Here is a 17,787-nt window from a genome sequence, read left to right on the forward strand (position 1 = left end):
CGACCAGCGTGGCATAGCTTTGGCAGAGCAGATAGATAGCTCCACGTTTTGCACGGTGAATGAGGATGCCCCCACTAGGATTACGAAGAGATGCAGCAGCTCGCCAGACATATCAATCGCATCCCCTGATCTCCTGAGTGACGTATCCTGGCAAGCCGTCATCTCTTTGGGGTCAGACCACCTCCCCATAATCCTCACCATCGACCGACCACCCGACTTCATAACCTCTGAGCGCCGAACGTTCATCAACTACAAGAAGGCCAATTGGACTGGCTTCAGAGAGTATACCAATCGCCGCTTCAATGAACTGCCACCCCCCTCTGATGTGCTTGTGGCCGAGAGGAAATTCCGAGACATCATCAACGCAGCAGCCGCTCGCTTTATACCAGCCGGTCGAATACCGCAAGTGCGACCCAATTTCCCGGCGCAAGCAGTGGTACTCGCAGACGAGCGTGATGGGATTCGTGCTATGGACCCCGCTAACCCCAGAATCAGCGAGCTGAATCTGGAAATAAACAGGGTAGTCAACGAACATAAGCGGAATTTGTGGCTGGAACACTTGGAGCAATGTAACTTAGGCACCGGTGCAGGCAAACTGTGGGCCACTGTTAAGTCTCTCTCGAACCCCGGTAGACGGGACGACAGGACCTCAGTCACTTTTGGTGAGATAACCGTGACTGATCCGAAGAGATGCGCCAGGTTGTTCAACCGTCAATTTATTGTGCATCCCGAGAGAGACAGGGCAAGGAGGAGAGCCATTCGCCGTATTCGTGGTCTACGAGCCGATGAACAGTCATCACAATTTACCGTGGGCGAAGTTATGAATGTCATCCGTGGCGCCAAATCTTCCAAGGCGTTGGGGCCCGACGGAATCTCTACATTGATGCTGAAGAATCTGGATTTACCTGGAGTTGAGTACCTTACCACTGTCCTTAACCTGTCATTGAACACTCTTATAGTTCCCGATGTCTGGAAAATGGGCAGAGTGATCCCGCTACTGAAGCCTGGTAAAGACCCGAGTTTGGGGGAGTCGTACAGACCGATCTCCCTTCTCTCACCAGTGGCTAAGACGCTTGAGGCATTACTCCTCCCGCTTGAGGCATTACTCCTCCCCATTTCCATTCGCCGGGCATCAACACGGATTTCGGAGACTGCACAGCACAACAACAGCTTTGCATGCCATCACCACACACATTTGCCGTGGCTTCAATCAACCCAGGCCATGTGATAGGACGGTCCTCGTGGCACTGGACCTTTCGAAGGGATTCGACACGGTCAGCCATGCCAAATTATTTGAGGACATCGCCAACACGTCCCTCCAGCCAGGCTTGAAACGTTGGGTCGCGAATTATCTGTGTGGCCGCCAGTCATTTGTGGAATTTAGGGATAAGAAGTCAAAACACCGTAGAGTGAAACAGGGAGTTCCCCAAGGTGGGGTGATATCTCCGGCTCTGTTTAACCTCTACCTATCCTCCATCCCACCTCCTCCAGACGGCATAGAGATCGTATCTTATGCGGACGATTGTACGATCATGGCATCAGGCCCCCCACCCATTGATGACATCTGCGATAGGTTGAACGTCTACCTCAACGAGCTTGCCTCATATTTCGCTGCAAGAAATCTGAAGATATCCGCCACCAAATCTTCAGCCACACGCGTAAGGTGAATACTGAGATGACTGTGATGGTCGATGGAGAAATGATTCCGACCATCAAGTGTCCCAAAATACTTGGCGTCACATTTGACAGCTCCTACACTTTCTCCCCACATGCCACAGCAATCTGCAATAAAGTCAAAAGTAGAAACAAGGTCCTCAAGTCACTCGCTGGCAGCACTTGGGGTGCAGACAAAGAAACCTTGTTGACCACGTACAAAGCAATTGGCCGGTCTGTGGTAAGTTATGCAGCGCCAGTGTGGTCACGTCAACTTTGTGACACGCAGTGGAATAATATTCAGATCTGTCAGAATGCCGCCCTCCGAACTGCGACGGGCTGTCTCCTCAGTTCTCATGTGGACCACCTCCATCAGGAGACAAAGATCCTACCAGTGCGAAGACATAACTACATGCTGTCTAAGCAATACCTTTTGGGCTGTTATCGCAGAAATCATTCAAATCATCATCTTGTGGATAGATACCCACCGCCCAGAAGCCTTAAGGTAGATCTACACGATCTAGAGCGTGAGGTCCAGCACTACAAGAGAGAACCTCTAGATCAAGCGGCATATCAAGCGGGTCTGAACAACATTCATGCAGACACGGTAGCAGACGCGTTAATTGGCTACCGGGTGAATGTAGTCCTTGGAGAACGACCACTACCCATTGCACCCGAAGAAATCGACCTCCCCCGGCAAACCAGAGTGGTTCTGGCTCAATTACGTTCCGGCAGATGCAGCCGCCTCAATTCCCACAGAGCTAGGATTGATGCCGACGTGCAAGATGTATGTCCCGATTGTAACCAGGGACCGCACGATACACGTCACCTGTTTAACTGCCCGGCCAGACCCACTCGACTCAGACCCATCCTAGTCGCGGAGTTCCTGGGTCTTGACACTCAACAGAATCAAGCAGACGAAAGATAGTACACAATAAACTGCTACAACAACAACAACAACCATATAGCATTATGGGTCTGACAACTGAAGTTTATACCCAGTGCATGACACGCGGTCTAAACCCTCCAACTTTTGCCAATGGCTCTCTTGCAGGTGTATAGGGCAGGAGTTGCCTTTCTTGCCCTTTCCAAAATGTTGGATTTTGAAATTTTGCATTTTCTGTAAATGAAACATTGTTTCCTCCCAAGGATGTCACTGTAGGCAACTTGTATCTCCCGCTGAAAAGAACTACTTTTGTCTTGCACGGTGTTCCTCTGCTGACCCATCTTTTTAGATCTCAAGCCTACAGTAATGCATCTTTTAGTAAGTTAATAACTTACTTATAAACATTCTTACGGTAGAGTTGATGCCTAGAAACTCCAACTCCTTCATGAGTGACGTCGGTTTTACATTATTAAAAGCACCTTCAATGTCAAGAAATGCTACCATTGTATAGACCTTGACAGCGAGAGACCCTCTATGTAGCCGACTAGTTCGTGAAGATCTGTTTCAGTGGATTTGTCAATCTTTATGCATGCTGCCGCCGCTACTGGCGATCTCCAGGGATCTTTGCCCTAAGATATGTTTCTATCAACCTCTCAAGATTCTTCAACATAAAGGATGACAAACTAGTAGAACGAAAATCCTTCGCTTTCGTGTGGTAAGGTTTTCCTGCTAACGGAATGAAAATGACCTTCGTGTTCCTCCATCCCACAGGTTTATATGACATGCTGATACAAGCAGAGTCTATCTCCCAGTCTATCAGACACAGCTTGTAATTCAACCGGTGATACATCATCAGGGTCTGGCAACATAAAGGAGTCGAAACTTCTTATCGCCCAAAGGATTTTTGACTCAGCCACAATTTTCCTAATAACCTCCGACGAATGCAGACCAATGACAACCTCCTTTGGCGCCACGATGCCCGTTGGAATTTTTTCCGGGAAATACGTATCAGCGATTAGTTCTAGTGTTTTCTCACTAGACATTGTCTATTCATTCTCTGACTTCTGAATATACCCCACCGTAATAGCTCTAGATGACACAATTTTCATTAGCCTAGAGGCTTCAGTTGAATCCTCCACGGAGCTGCAGAATTCTACCCAGGATTTGATCTGAGCCTTTCTGAGATCGAGCTTATATTTTCTTAGCTCAGCCTTATAGATGTCCCAATCGTGTGGTGCTCTTGTGGCTTTCGCTCTGTTGAAGAGTTTTTTGCAGTCCCTCTTTAGACCAACAAGCTCTGGGGTATACCATGGCGGTTACTGTTTGCTCCTTGGCTTGGCACTAGGACATGCTGGCACAAGCGAGTCATTCAGGGCCCTATCCTCTGTAGTTTCCACTTCCTTTTCTAGGCTAGAAGGGATAGACGTGCAGAATTTGTGACGAAATTTTTCCCAATCTGCCTTTCTTCTGTTAAGCCGAGGGACCACTTTTGCAGTATTTTCTCCAAGGCTGAAACTAGTATAACGATGATCAGAGAAGCTGTGGTCATCCAACACTTGGGGGTCGCATATTCTTCCACTTATATCTTCCGATACAAAGATAATATCTGGTGCCTCCTGCCTGTTCTTGGTTATACAGGTCGGTTTATTCCCTTTAATACAAATCGCCAGATTGCAACTTACAATATATTCGATAAGCAACTCACCCTTTCCTTGACATCCGAACTTTCCCATATCTGGTGATTTACATTAGCATCACTTCCTACAATGAGGCTCTTTTTCCCTACAGAAGCGGCTTCAACCAACAACATAAGGTTGAAGGCGAGAACTCTAAATCGTGTGCCATATATAGAGAAGCCAGCCAGTAATGAGGCTTATTTATTTCAAGGCTGGTTACTACCAAATGGTCAGTACTAAGGGACGTAAGAAGATAAACATCTAGGCTACTCTTTGCACGAATACAGGCTCCATGCCCCCATTCTCCGTACCCTTGAGTAGTTTAAATCCCAGAATTCTTAGTCCACGAACCATTTCTCCACACACACATGGATCCTGGATAAGAACCACGTCAAATCCCCTCGCCATCAGGAGAACCTTTAGTGCCGCCGAAGCGGCCATACAATGGTGGAGATTTATCTGTAGAAACGGGACCATAGTCGGGATTCAGAACATCCACCATTGTTGTGTTGGCCTCGTCTTCTGATTTCACCAGGAGTTAATCCTTACAAGATTCGTTAGATCTTGTCATGATGAGATTCAATACCCATCCTGGAGTAGGCGTCTTCCTCAGGACACTAGACTTGCGGTGTGGACGATTCCGAATTATATGCTTCACTTGTTGCTGCTGACGAAGTACTTTTTGAGTTCCGTCCTTTCCTGCTGGCGCACACCTTAAGTCTAGTCCAACCAGATGGCCCACCCACACAGAGCTTGTCGGGTCCCATTTTGTTGCCTTCCCCTCTTGCCACGATTGTGGCAGAGGGATTTTCAGTCTCCTTCAATCCGCCAGACCTTAGCGATGTGGTCGATAGTTCCTCAGGTAAATGTTCTGCAACAAATGTTGAGTCGTCTCCTGATTCCCCAACCCCTTTCGCTTCTATAGACTTCCAGTTTCAACTTGTTAAATCCGTAAAATACAACTCCTTTAGACTTGTTGAGGTCTGCGAGACAGCCGAAGTTTAGTATGAATAATTAATGTCTCCGGTCATTATCAGTCTTTTCCAATCTATCAATCTTCCAGTCGGTGGTTGAAAGATTGGGATTACATTCCCTTAGTCTTCCAAGTATTCCAAGAGAATTCTTGGTATCCAAGCATGCGCCATTAGTCTAGAATCTTGACTAAATCTAGTGCTGACACACGGCGTACAACGACACATGTCCATTGAGAGTTGATCCCTGAAGGCAATTAGCCTACATCGGTCCGATACCAGCTTGCTTCGTCACAAACAGGAGGAGACCCAAGAAATTCCACAAGAACATCGGAGTATACTTATGACAGTCCATTGACTATTCCACTTGAATTATTCCTAGGTATGCAGCCCTGTTCTTCTTCCTTGTCGACAACTGTCGTCAACAAACTGTCCCTTTTTCTCTTAGGCATGGGATGCCCTCCAGGTAACCGCAGCCTTTTGGCTGATTGCGGTGCAGTTTCCGAATGTAGACGTGTTACCTTTGGCGTAGCTTGTGCAGCGAATCTCCAAGCCCAATTTAGGGAGCCTCTCTCCCTATTAGTGAGAGTCTTACGATCATTCGCACCAAGCTTCTCAATAAACCTGAGAGCGATGGGCCTTCTATTATTCAAACCTCTTAAAGAGCGTGTTCGTTTGCCGTGGAAGGCCGATGGCCTAGGCAAATTGTAGGCATGTGAACATAGAATACGTTCGACCTTGTCCTTAAGACCAATATAGGGAGCCTCTCTCCCTATTAGTGAGAGTCTTACGATCATTCGCACCAAGCTTCTCAATAAACCTGAGAGCGATGCGCCTTCTATTATTCAAACCTCTTAAAGAGCGCGTTCGTTTGCCGTGGAAGGCCAATGGCCTAGGCAAATTGTAGGCATGTGAACATAGAATAGGTTCGACCTTATCCTTAAGACTCGAACCCGGATTCTTCGTCAAAAGCCTCTGCAGACCATTCGTCTGTCAGCTATTGGAGCCTGGAGCTGCTGCTCCACCAGTCGAGGTTTCAGTAACCACCACCGCAGCTGTAGGGTCTTTGGAGTCCATTCTAAGCCCACTCCCGGGCCCTAGATCTACCGCTCCACTGGAAACAGGCGCAGATTATCATCCGCCTTATGGATACAACTATCGTAGCTATCCTTGAGTGACTTAAATTTTTCTTCTAAAAATAATGTCCTATTACGAGTTACAAAAAAGAAATCCTTCAGAGCGAAATAACAAAACGTCCGCTCCAAACGTCTGTTCAAACTGATTTTCTGCTGTAAAGTGATTACAACAGACGGACACACAGACATATTTTAATCTTCTTGGAGTTTTACGACGATCCGAAGTATATATGTTTTGTAGGGTCGGAAATTGATTTTCCAATGTGTTGCAAACTGATGACAAAATTAATATTCCCCCTATGGTGATGGTTATAAGAATGTTAATATACAGAATTTATGCTTCTTATTATCTACCTTCTGTATACATTGCTTTTCATAATATTCTCAAAACGCAGAAAATTCGAAATGATTGTCGAATTTCAATATAGAAAATTTTTATTCATTCGGAGTAAGGCGTAATTTAGATTGGTGGAAGTAGAGCACGACTATCAATTTGTAGTAATGGAGAAATGCTTTTTATACCCTCCACCATAGGATGGGGGTATACTAATTTCGTCATTCGGTTTGTAACACCTCGAAATATGCGTCGAAGACCCCATAAAGTATATATATTCTTGATCGTCGTGACATTTTAAGTCAAACTAGCCATGTGCGTCCGTCCGCTTGTCTGGTGAAAGCACGCTAACTTTTGAAGGAGTTAAGCTAGGCGCTTGCAATAATACTTCACAAATACTTTTTATAAGGGTAGGTCGGTTAGGATTGTAAATGGGCCAAATTGGTCCATGTTTTGATATAGCTGCCATATAAACCGATCTTGGGTCTTGACTTCTTGAGCTTTTAGAAGGCGCAATTCTCATCCGATTTGGCTGTAATTTTGCACGTGGTGTTTTGGTATCACTTCCCAAATTTGTGCGAAGTTAGGTCCAAATCGGTTCGCAACCTGGTATAGGTGCCATATAAACCGATCTTGGGTCTTGACTTCTTGAGCTTTTAGAAGGAGCAATTCTTATCCGATTTTGCTACAATTTTGCATTAGGTGTTTTGATATGACTTCCAAAAACTGATATAGCTGCCATATAAAGTGATCTCGGATCTTGTCTTCATCCGATTCCGCTTCTCTCTCCGCTTCTCCTCCTCCGTCCTTATCCATTTTTTTTTGTTTGCCTAAAAAGAAATTCTGCGCAAAAAACTCGACAGATGCGAACCTTGAAGGAGGGTATATAAGATTCGGCCTGGCCGACTTGTTACTGGTTATATCCACTACCGAAGAATGGGGTTTTAAAGAGTCACGAGATTCGTGAGTGGGATCCAAATCTAATCACGTGATCGTGTGTGAGCGTGATTGAATTAAAATTCCTTATGCGTGAGCGTGAATCACGACTCACAACGCTAATCACGACTCACCAAAAAATCACGAACCACGAGATATCAAGACTCATATGGAAATCCTGACATTGGGCTGGTATTCTATTCTGACAGCAATCAAATGTTTTTGTTTCTATACCAAAAAAAGATTTTTATACCCACCACCAAAGAATGGGGTATATTCATTTTGTCATTCCGTTTGCAATACATCGAAATATCCATTTTCGACCCTATAAAGTATATATATTCTTGATCAGCGTAAAAATCTAAGACGATCCGTCCGTCTGTCTGTTGAAATCACGCTACAGTCTTTAAAAATAGAGATATTGAGCTGAAACTTTGCAAAGATTCTTTTGTTGTCCATAAGCAGGTTGAGTTCGAAGATGTGCTAAATCGGTCTATATCTTGATATAGCCTCCATATAGACCGATCCGCCGATTTAGGGTCTTAGGCCCATAAAAACCACATTTATTATCCGACTTTGCTGAAATTTGGGACAGTGAGTTGTGTTAAGCCCATCGACATCCTTCGTCAATTTTGCCCAGATCGGTCCAGATTTGGACATAGCTGCCATATAGACCGATCCTCCGATTTAGGGTCTTAGGCCCATAAAAGCCACATTTATTATCAGATTTTGCTAAAAATTGGGACAATGAGTTTGTTCGACCTTCCGACATCCTTCGTTAATTTGGCCCAGATCGGTGCAGATTTGATTATAGCTGCCATATAAGCCGATCCTCCGAATTAGGGTCCTGGGCCCATAAAAGCTACATTTATTATCCGATTTTGCAGAGATTTGGGACATTGAGTTATGTTAAGTCCCTTGACATATATCTGCAATATAGCACAGATCGGTCCAGATTTGGATATAGCTGCCATATAGACCGATCCTCCGATTTGGGGTCTTAGACCCATAAAAGTCGCATTTATTATCCGATTTTGCTAAAATTTGGGACAGTGAGTTGTCTTACGCCCCTCAATACCTTTCTTCAATTTGGCCCTGAACGGTTCAGATTTGGATATAGCTGCCATAAAGACCGATCTCTCGATTTAAGGTTTCGGACCCATAAAATTTGCATTTTAATCCGATTTCGCCGAAATTTGGGACATTGAGTTGCGTTAGGCCACTCGACAACTTTATGCAATTTGGTTCAGATCGGTCCAGATTTGGATATAGCTGCCATATAGACCTATCTCTCGATTTAAAGTCTTGGCACATTTATAATTCGATTTCTCTCAAATTTGACACAGTGACATAAGTTAAGCTTTTCGAAATCCGTGTCGTATATGGTTCAGATCGGTCTATATTTGGATATGGCTACCAAAGAGACCAATATTTTGCGTTACAAAATTGAATAATGTGACTTGTCCTTATTAGACCCGTCAATATCCGTGTCGAATTTGGCGCAAGTCGAACCATATTTCGATAAAGCTGTTATGTGGGCATAAATTATGCATATTTCACCGGATTATGAGGAAAAGTGGTTTACATATATACTCGAAGTGGTGGGTATCTAAAATTCAGCCCGGCCGAACTTAACGCCTTTTTACCTGTTGTTTATAATCAGGTTAAGTTCCAAGACTATCATACTATATCTTGATAAAGCCTCAATATATACTTGCGCCCATAATAGGCGAATTTATTAGTTGTTATTGGGTACAGTGAGTTGTGTCAGGTCCCTTGACATACCTCTTCAATACGACCCTGATCGGTCCAGATATGCATAGAACTGCTCTATATACTATATATATATATCTCCCGATTTTAGGTCCCTTAAAGGTGAATTTATTAATCGATTTCGCTGAAAGTTAGCACAATGAATTGTGAAAGGCTCCTCGAAAATTGTACTATTGTATGTTCAAGATCGAGCTTTTATTGGGTATAGCCGTCATTTATACCGATCTTCCTATTTAAGTTATTGGACCCATAAAAAGCACATTTAATTTCAGATTCGGCTGAAATTTGGCTCAGTGAGCTGTGTAAGACTTTTCGACATCCGCCAATATGGCTTAGATCAGTCTATATTTCTATATATCCCCCATATACATAAGGCGATCTCCCGATTTACGTTTTTAGTCCCAAAAGAAAGTGAAATTTCGTGACTTGTTGAAGATTTAGAGAGCGCAATTCTTACTCGATTTGACTGAAATATTGTACAACGTGTTTTGTTTTGACTTCTAACAACTGTGCTAAGTATGGTTTAAGCCGGTTCATAACCTGATATAGATAACATATAAACCGGCCTTCAGATGTGACATCTTGAGCTTATAGAAGGCGCAATTATCACCTGATTTGCCTGAAATTTTGCACGTGAAGATTTTGTTTTGGCTTACAACAGCTGTGTCAAGTATAGTATAATATTGGGTTGCCCAAAAAGTAATTGTCGGTAATATAGTAGTCATATAGTCGGCGTTGACAAATTTTTTCAACGGCTTGTGACTCTGTAATTGCATTCTTTCTTCTGTCAGTTATCAGCTGTTACTTTTAGCTTGCTTTAGAAAAAAAGTCCGCGAAATTTTGTTTACATTTGTTTGTTAGGCGTCAATTTTAATATGGGTACCACATGTATTGAAAGAAATGCACCTTAAACGCAATGAATTCGACCCGTTTTTAAAACGAATCATAACTGGAGATGAAAAATGGATTGTTTACAACAACGTTAGTCGAAAACGATCATGGTCCAAGCATGGTGAACCAGCTCAAACCACTTCAAAGGCTGATATCCACCAAAAGAAGGTTATGCTGTCTGTTTGGTGGGATTGGAAGGGTGTGGTATATTTTGAGCTGCTTCCAAGGAACAAAACGATTAATTCGGATGCTTACTGTCAACAATTGGACAAATTGAATACACCCACGAAGGAGAAGCGACCAGAATTGGTCAATCGTAAAGGTGTCATATTCCACCAGGACAACGCTAGACCGCACACATCTTTGGTCACTCGCCAAAAACTGAGTGAGCTTGGCTGGGAACTTTTGATGCATCCATCATATAGCCCTGACCTTGCACCATCAGACTACCATTTATTTCGATCTTTGCAGAACTCCTTAAATGGTAAAATTTTCGGCAATGATGAGGCTATAAAATCGCACTTGGTTCAGTTTTTTGCAGATAAAGGCCAGATGTTCTATGAGCGTGGAATACTAAATTTGCCAGGAAGATGGCAAAAGGTTATCGAAAAAAATGGCAATTATATATTTGATTAAAGTTCATTCTAAGTTTTATTAAAAATTCATTTACTTTCTTTTAAAAAATCGGCAATTACTTTTTGAGCTACCCAATAGGTTTATAACCATGCAAATTTGCCCATGAACATTCCATTAAGGGGCAGGGACAAGCTTCTCACATACCTTTGAGTGCTTTCCGATTCTAGTTTAAGCTCAATAATAAGGGACCTCTTTTTTATATCCAAGTCCGAATGGAGTGCCACAGTGCGACACCTCTTTGGGAAGAAGTTCTTACATGGCCTCACAAATATCATAAACATTAGGAGGGGGTAACCACTATGGTTTATCCAGTCTGTTTATCCAGTCTGTAAAGACCCGCTGTTGGTTCAGGATTGTATCAGTGTGTAGGTCCTTGCATTGTCAATGCGTACATCTTGGCATCGAAAAATTATTTTTTTTTTGTGCACAACGTCTTGCAGTGAGGTCTCCACCGATCTCCCCTCTACATGGGCATGCAAAAGTTAAAAGAAAATTTTCTTGGTACTCTATCTTATCCTATATTTAATAACATTTTTTTTAATTTTTTACAGGCCTTCATCTCATTCAAATTTCTCCGATTCCTCAGAAACTTTATCATGTCAACATATCCAACAATTATTTCACCGAATTGCCCAAGTGGCTGAATGAATGTGAAATGCTGGAGACTCTCAATGCTTCACATAATCAATTGCAAAAGGTCACTGATTTTCTTTTGACAAGTAAGACGACTAGAATACGTGATCTCAATTTGGCCTACAATAATTTAAGGATAATAGAACGTTTGCCGGAACGCTTTAGGCCCTTGGAATATTTGCAATTGCAGAGCAACGAATTGCAATTGTTGACGGACAATCTATTTGCCATAACCAAAGGATCGTTGAAGCTATTGAATTTATCGTGCAATAAATTGCAAATACTACCACCAGTAGAGGATCATGACATTAACAGTGGGGGAGGAGAAGTTGTGGAATTTGCTCTAGAACGTCTGATGGTGACAAGTAACAATTTGGATGATCGAATTTTTGAGGTTCTGAGCCAGGCTAAAAATCTCAGAGTGCTGTATGCGGCCTACAATAAAATTTCGGCCATAACCGAGGGGTGTCTGGAACAGTTGGACAAGTTGGAGGAGTTAATGTTGTCGGGAAATTTATTGCAGCATCTACCGGAAAGTATTTGCGACCTAAAGAGTTTACAAGTTTTAAGGGTTCACTCAAATCTTCTCCTCTTCACACCTGGCCTCAGCAAGTTGGCTACACTGAAAGTTCTGGATCTGGCCCACAACCATTTGGATCATTTAGATTTAGTGAGCTTGGTGCCAAAAAACCTAAAGTATTTGGACTTGTCGTGTAATCTGCAACTTCAATTGGATGAGCATCAGGTGACAGTGTGTCGAAGTCAACGCAAATGGAGCTTAGTAGATGTTTCGGGGAAAAATCGCATCAACTTGCCAACGAAAAAATCCGCAGAGCAAAAAGAAGTCGTGGGGCATGCGAATTCCTCGCATAAGCCTCCTTGGCAGGTGGGTTTTTCCGAGACTCCAGGAAAGCACCGCAAGTTGTTGGTTATACAATTGCGCGAGTCGAAATTTCGAACTGAAGAGGCTTTGTTTGGCATGTTTGTAAGTGCCACCAATCATTCGACAAATGCTTCCAAAATGGCCCAGATGATTCCAAAGCTATTGCAACAGGAGCGAACAGTGAAAGAGAACATAGGGGATTACATGAAGTACACTCTGCTGGCTGCCCAGCAGAAGATGGCCGAAAAACCTCCCCAGGCTTCAATGTTGTGTCATATATCCCGCGAAAACACTCGGAGCAAAGATATGGTACGACCCCAAAAGACTAAGAGATATATTTTGAGAATTGCTGGCATTGGAGACATAGGAGCGTATCTGATACGCCGCACCACCAATGTGGAGTTGATAGCCAAGGCAACTCCCCATCAACAATTTTTGAACTCCACCATGAATTTGACAGATCCTACAGTGGCGGAATGGATACTGGGCAATGATGATGAATATCTGGTGCTATGTAATCCTGGCATACGCTCTGTCCTAGATATCGATCGTATTTCCCGCGAAATACGCAAAGAGGAAAATGTGGTGTTGGCAGCAAAGCGGCTGCAAGATTTGGCCCAAAGCTTTGGCTGCGAAGAGAATCTAAGTGTGATAGTCTTAAGATTTAAAAATATTGCAACCGATGTCGACCATCTCATTAAGGAGCTCAAACAAACGGTGCGCCGAAAGCCTCAGACTCTAGCAGCAACACCGATGAATTCAGCCCTACTACCAAATGTTTGCAAACGGGCCTGTTGCGATCGCAACCTTAATTGTCGTCATCGCTTTGGTTCTGGCCGTCAGTTAGCTGCCATCACAGCTCGAGTTGGCAGTGATCGTTCTTCGCCCAGTGGCCAAAGTGATCAAGCATTGAGTGTGGCCCAAACCACGAAGGCGACCGTGGAAGCCGGCGACAATGACTACATTTTGGCTCATGCACGTGTGCTAGAGGAAACTACCGAAATGGAAATGCTAGATGAAACTGATTCCGCACTGTCCGAAGAACAGTTCAAATGCTGGGAATATATGCTGGAGCAGAATACCCAGCTTTTGTTCGACAAAGAGCTTAATACCATATCAAAGTCGTTTACAAAAAACCGCAATGCCGAGAGGAAATCTTTGAACCGTAGTACGCCCGAACGTTATGACTACAAATCGAATTTGTTGAAGCACAGCACTCCAAAATTCATTTCGACTAGTTCTCCGCAGTTGCTATATTCCGAGGTTAAGAAGGGCAACTCTGGTAGCCATCAGCATACCTCTAATGGCAGTGGGCAGCAGCAGCAACAGGTTTCCTTCCTCTCCAAACATTTTGGCAGTGCTCGCTCCTTTGGTGCTAGCTATAACTTTTTCTCCGATTCCAAGAGCAGGGATTCATTGGCCTCCGGCATGGGCTATACAAAATTGGGTGGCGGCCCCAACGCCGCCTATTTTGGTTCACTACAACGTCTGATGCCATATAATTTGGAATATGACTTTGCCGTTACCCAAGAACGTTCATATCTCGACGAGGATGACGATGATGATTTCAATGAGCATGAGCATCGTATGCGCAAATATTGGGGTGTAGCCACCACGGAGCTATAATATGCAGTGAGTGGTTTTGTTTGTTAATACTCACATACGTTTTTTTTTTCTTATAAATGTTGTATAGATTCAAAATTAAGAGACTTGATTGTATAGATGTTTAATTAAGTTAGCATTAAGGTTATTGTACATAATTAAAAATAAAGATATTTTACTTTAACTCAGTGATGTATAGTGGCTGTGATTACTTCACGATTTGTGGTTCGCACCGGACACCTATTGACTCCTTAGGGTATGTTAAGAAAGTAAGTAAGTCAGAAGTAATACTTGACTAATGACTGCATCTCCGTAAGAATGGTTGGTGGATATGTTCCCAGTGAACATATGAAAACTAGTAAAGAAGGGCCAAAGTCGGGCCTATAAGTACAATGTGGGAGATTAGAAAAGTCATAAGAAATTCCTATCTGCCAAATTTCGAGAGAATCGGTTAACAAATGAGCACTTTATTGCAATACTTCTCAATATCGGATGAACGTGTATGGGAGCTATATTTTAATCTAAATACTAGCCGAACCGGGCCCGCTCCGCTGCGCCTTCTTTAACTCTCTAATAATATTTTTTTAGGGTGGGTCACTTCGCTCTGAATGCGGATATTGAATTTGTGCCATTGTAGCCTTCGACGCTGAACGCGTTCGAAGGCAACGAGAACTCTTAATGTTGGCGACATTTGCGAGGTACAATGCCATGCATGGTCATTTAAAAATTTTTTCCCAAAGAGATGTCGCACTGCGGGATGCTGTTCGGACTCGGCTACAAAAAAATGTCCCTTATCATTGAGTTTAAACTTGAATCGGAAAGCACTCATTGATGTGTGAGAATTTGCCCCTTCTCGGTTCCTGGTGGTAATCTTCTTTCTTAGGATAATGTTCTCATTTGGGGAGGGATGGCACCTCAAACATTTCGACTCGAATATGAATATCAAATTCGTGCTGCACTTCCAAATCCCTTTAATTTGAGCCCCATATTGCCATGGCCGGTAAATATGAACCGTTTGAAGGGTGTTTTGGGGTTGAGGTTGCCACTGGCACTTTGCATTGTTATTAGATACCAAATTCGTTCTTTATTCCCAACGGAAATGAATTTCAGCTTAGGGATTGCTTTAGAGCGTACCCCAAAACACTTGGCTCCAAAATTGGATATCAAATTCGTGATCTACTCTCAAACACCTTTCATTTGAGTCCCTTATTGTCATAATGGGTCAAATAACCCTTTTGACGTCTCTTTAGGAGGAAAAGCGCCGCCTAGAATTGAACGTAAATTTTAATGTAATATTCGCAATCTACTCCCTAATACCTTTAATTTGAGTTCTATATAGCCATGGTCGGCTAATATGCCGAGCTTCCATTACTTGCACCTAATGTTTTATGTCATATTTGTAATCTACTGCTCAATACTTTCCATTTGAGTCCCATATTGATATTAATTCGAATATATCTGTTTAGAGGAGTTTTGGGGTTGGCGAGGCCCCGCTGGGTACTTGGATCCAAAATTTAATATCATATGCCTTTTCTGGTCTCTAATACCTTCCATTTGATACCCTTATTGTGTCCATCGGACGACTTTCGGATATGGGTGGCGCTTTTGGGGTAAGGGGGAGGGTCCGCTTCCACCCGGTCCACTTTTGATTTTGGGTTGTGTATTTGGCATAAGGGGGAGGGTCCGTCCTCATTCCGATACCGAAAAATTATATAGCCTGCGTTTCCTTCTAGACCAACCTGCACAATCTGTGAAAATTTTAAGAAAATCGGTTCTGCCGTTTTTCGGTCTATACGGAACAGAGTCCCATATATCCGTGATTGGCTTTTGGGCGTTTTTGTGGGGGTGGGATGACCTCCTACACTTCGACATGAATTTGTATGCCAGATTCGTTATCTACTCCCGCATATTTTTCATTTGATACCCATATTGTCCTTATCGGTCCACTTTTGATTTTGGGTGGTGTTTTTGGGGTGACGGTGGAGGGTCCGCCCCTTCCGTTATCAATAAATTATTAAGTGTTTTCCTACTTCCTGACCATATTCGTAATCTACTCCCGAATACCTTTCATTTGAGTCCCATATTGTCATGATTGTCAAATAAACCTATTTTAAGGGGTATAGGGGCTGGGGCGGCCCCTCATATACTTGGACCCAACTTTTATTATCAATTTCGTACTCTACTCTTGAATACCTTTCATTTGAATTCCGTCCTCATCCAGGAATGGATTTAAACTTAATATTGAGCTTATGGAGGCAATAGATCTCTACGCAGACAGTGCCAACTATTCTTCGAGAAAGTAAACCTTCTGAGTCTTGAAGTGAAGGCAGTTCTAGACTATCGGTGAAATAGTTGCTGTATGCCTCTGAAGCCTTGATCGGTATTTTGGATGTGTGTTGTGGAAAAACCTATATATGCATGCAATCACTCGAATGGCTCTTAAAAAAAAAAGAAAACCATTTCGAGCTCAATAGCCTGAGATTGGGACTCGCTGAGTTTTGGCCAAGCATGCTTGAGGCCACTTATAAACAATGGATAAGCAATGATCCTAATACTAAAATATCAGGCAGCGCAGTGGGGCGAGAGACCCAACACAGCCTAACAAACAGGAACCCGACGACGGATCCATATATGTCCATAGTGGCATGGGGCGGATTACTTTCCGCACCCTCTGTTCATCCAAACCTAACCTGAGACGAACCTTAAAAATCATTGTTTAACGTTATTTAAGAGCCTAACTTTGTTAAAAAAATTATGTAGAGAAATTTTTCTATAGAATAAGGAATTTAGAAAAAATAATCTGTAGAATTAAAATGTCAAATTTTTTTTTTGGTTTAGGGAAAAATATTTTTCGCTTGGTATAAACAAAGGCGCAGCGAAGCGGGCCAGGCACAGCTTTTTATTTATAAAAACATTGATATAAAAGTGTATATAAAAGTGGCAAAACTTCCATTAAATACGAGTTAAAATTCGATACGAATTTACTCTCGATCATGTATGCGGCAATTCCAGACCCCGCAATTATTGTCCGATTTGTCTTCAACTTTACACGTAGTGTTCTGTTATGACTTTCAGCATCCCCGGAAAGTATGGGTTATAACCTGATATAGCTCCCATATCGGGAGATCGCTAATATTTATGGCTAATATGACAAACTTTTTGTAGGTGAAGCAATTTTTGTAGAAGCCATGGTGGTGGCATTCCATTATACGGGTCGCCCGAACTTAGCACTCATAACTTGTTTAAAGCTAACTCAAGTCAGTATACACGGTTGATATGATCCGGATTTTGACAAATTAAACAACAATTACGTTGTACCAACCATTGACGGATGAAAATGCTTCTTGATAAATTTTGTTTAGTACTTATATAAGTCAAAGTTAAAGATTGTTTTCTTGATCAAAGCATTTTGGTAAAAATCGCGAGCCAAAGAAGCGAATCTCATACATAATAAAGACGCTATCTTTAAGTTGCTATATTCTAGCGCACCCCCCTCTTCTTTTTGAATTTCGAGTGATGGCAGATTCTAATTTTACTTCATAAATGTCTCTCAATTTAATTTGTATACTCTCCATCATCGGATAGGAGTATACTTATTTCGCCATTCTATTTGTAACTCCTCGAAATATTCATCCAAGACCCCATTACATTTTAAAACGATCTAGCCATGTCCGTCAAAAGCATGGTAGCTTTCGATGGACTAAAGCTAGCCGCTTAAAATTTTGCACAAATATTTCTTATTAGTGTAGGTCGGTTGGGATTGTAAATGGGCCATAT

General features: G+C 42.7%; 1 protein-coding gene across 1 annotated transcript in view; it reads left to right on the top strand.

Annotated features, from left to right (window-relative positions):
* LOC106084716 (protein phosphatase PHLPP-like protein) overlaps positions 1-14,049 on the top strand; it is a 46,635-nt gene extending 32,586 nt beyond the window's left edge. The window contains exon 5 of the mRNA XM_013248604.2: positions 11,444-14,049. Coding sequence (XP_013104058.2) covers positions 11,444-14,034 — 2,591 coding nt within the window. The 3' untranslated portion in view covers positions 14,035-14,049. The remainder of the gene's footprint in view (positions 1-11,443) is intronic.
* Positions 14,050-17,787: the final 3,738 nt, after the last annotated feature.

The sequence above is a fragment of the Stomoxys calcitrans genome, chromosome 3 (assembly GCF_963082655.1).
Source record: "Stomoxys calcitrans chromosome 3, idStoCalc2.1, whole genome shotgun sequence".
NCBI lineage: Eukaryota > Metazoa > Arthropoda > Insecta > Diptera > Muscidae > Stomoxys > Stomoxys calcitrans.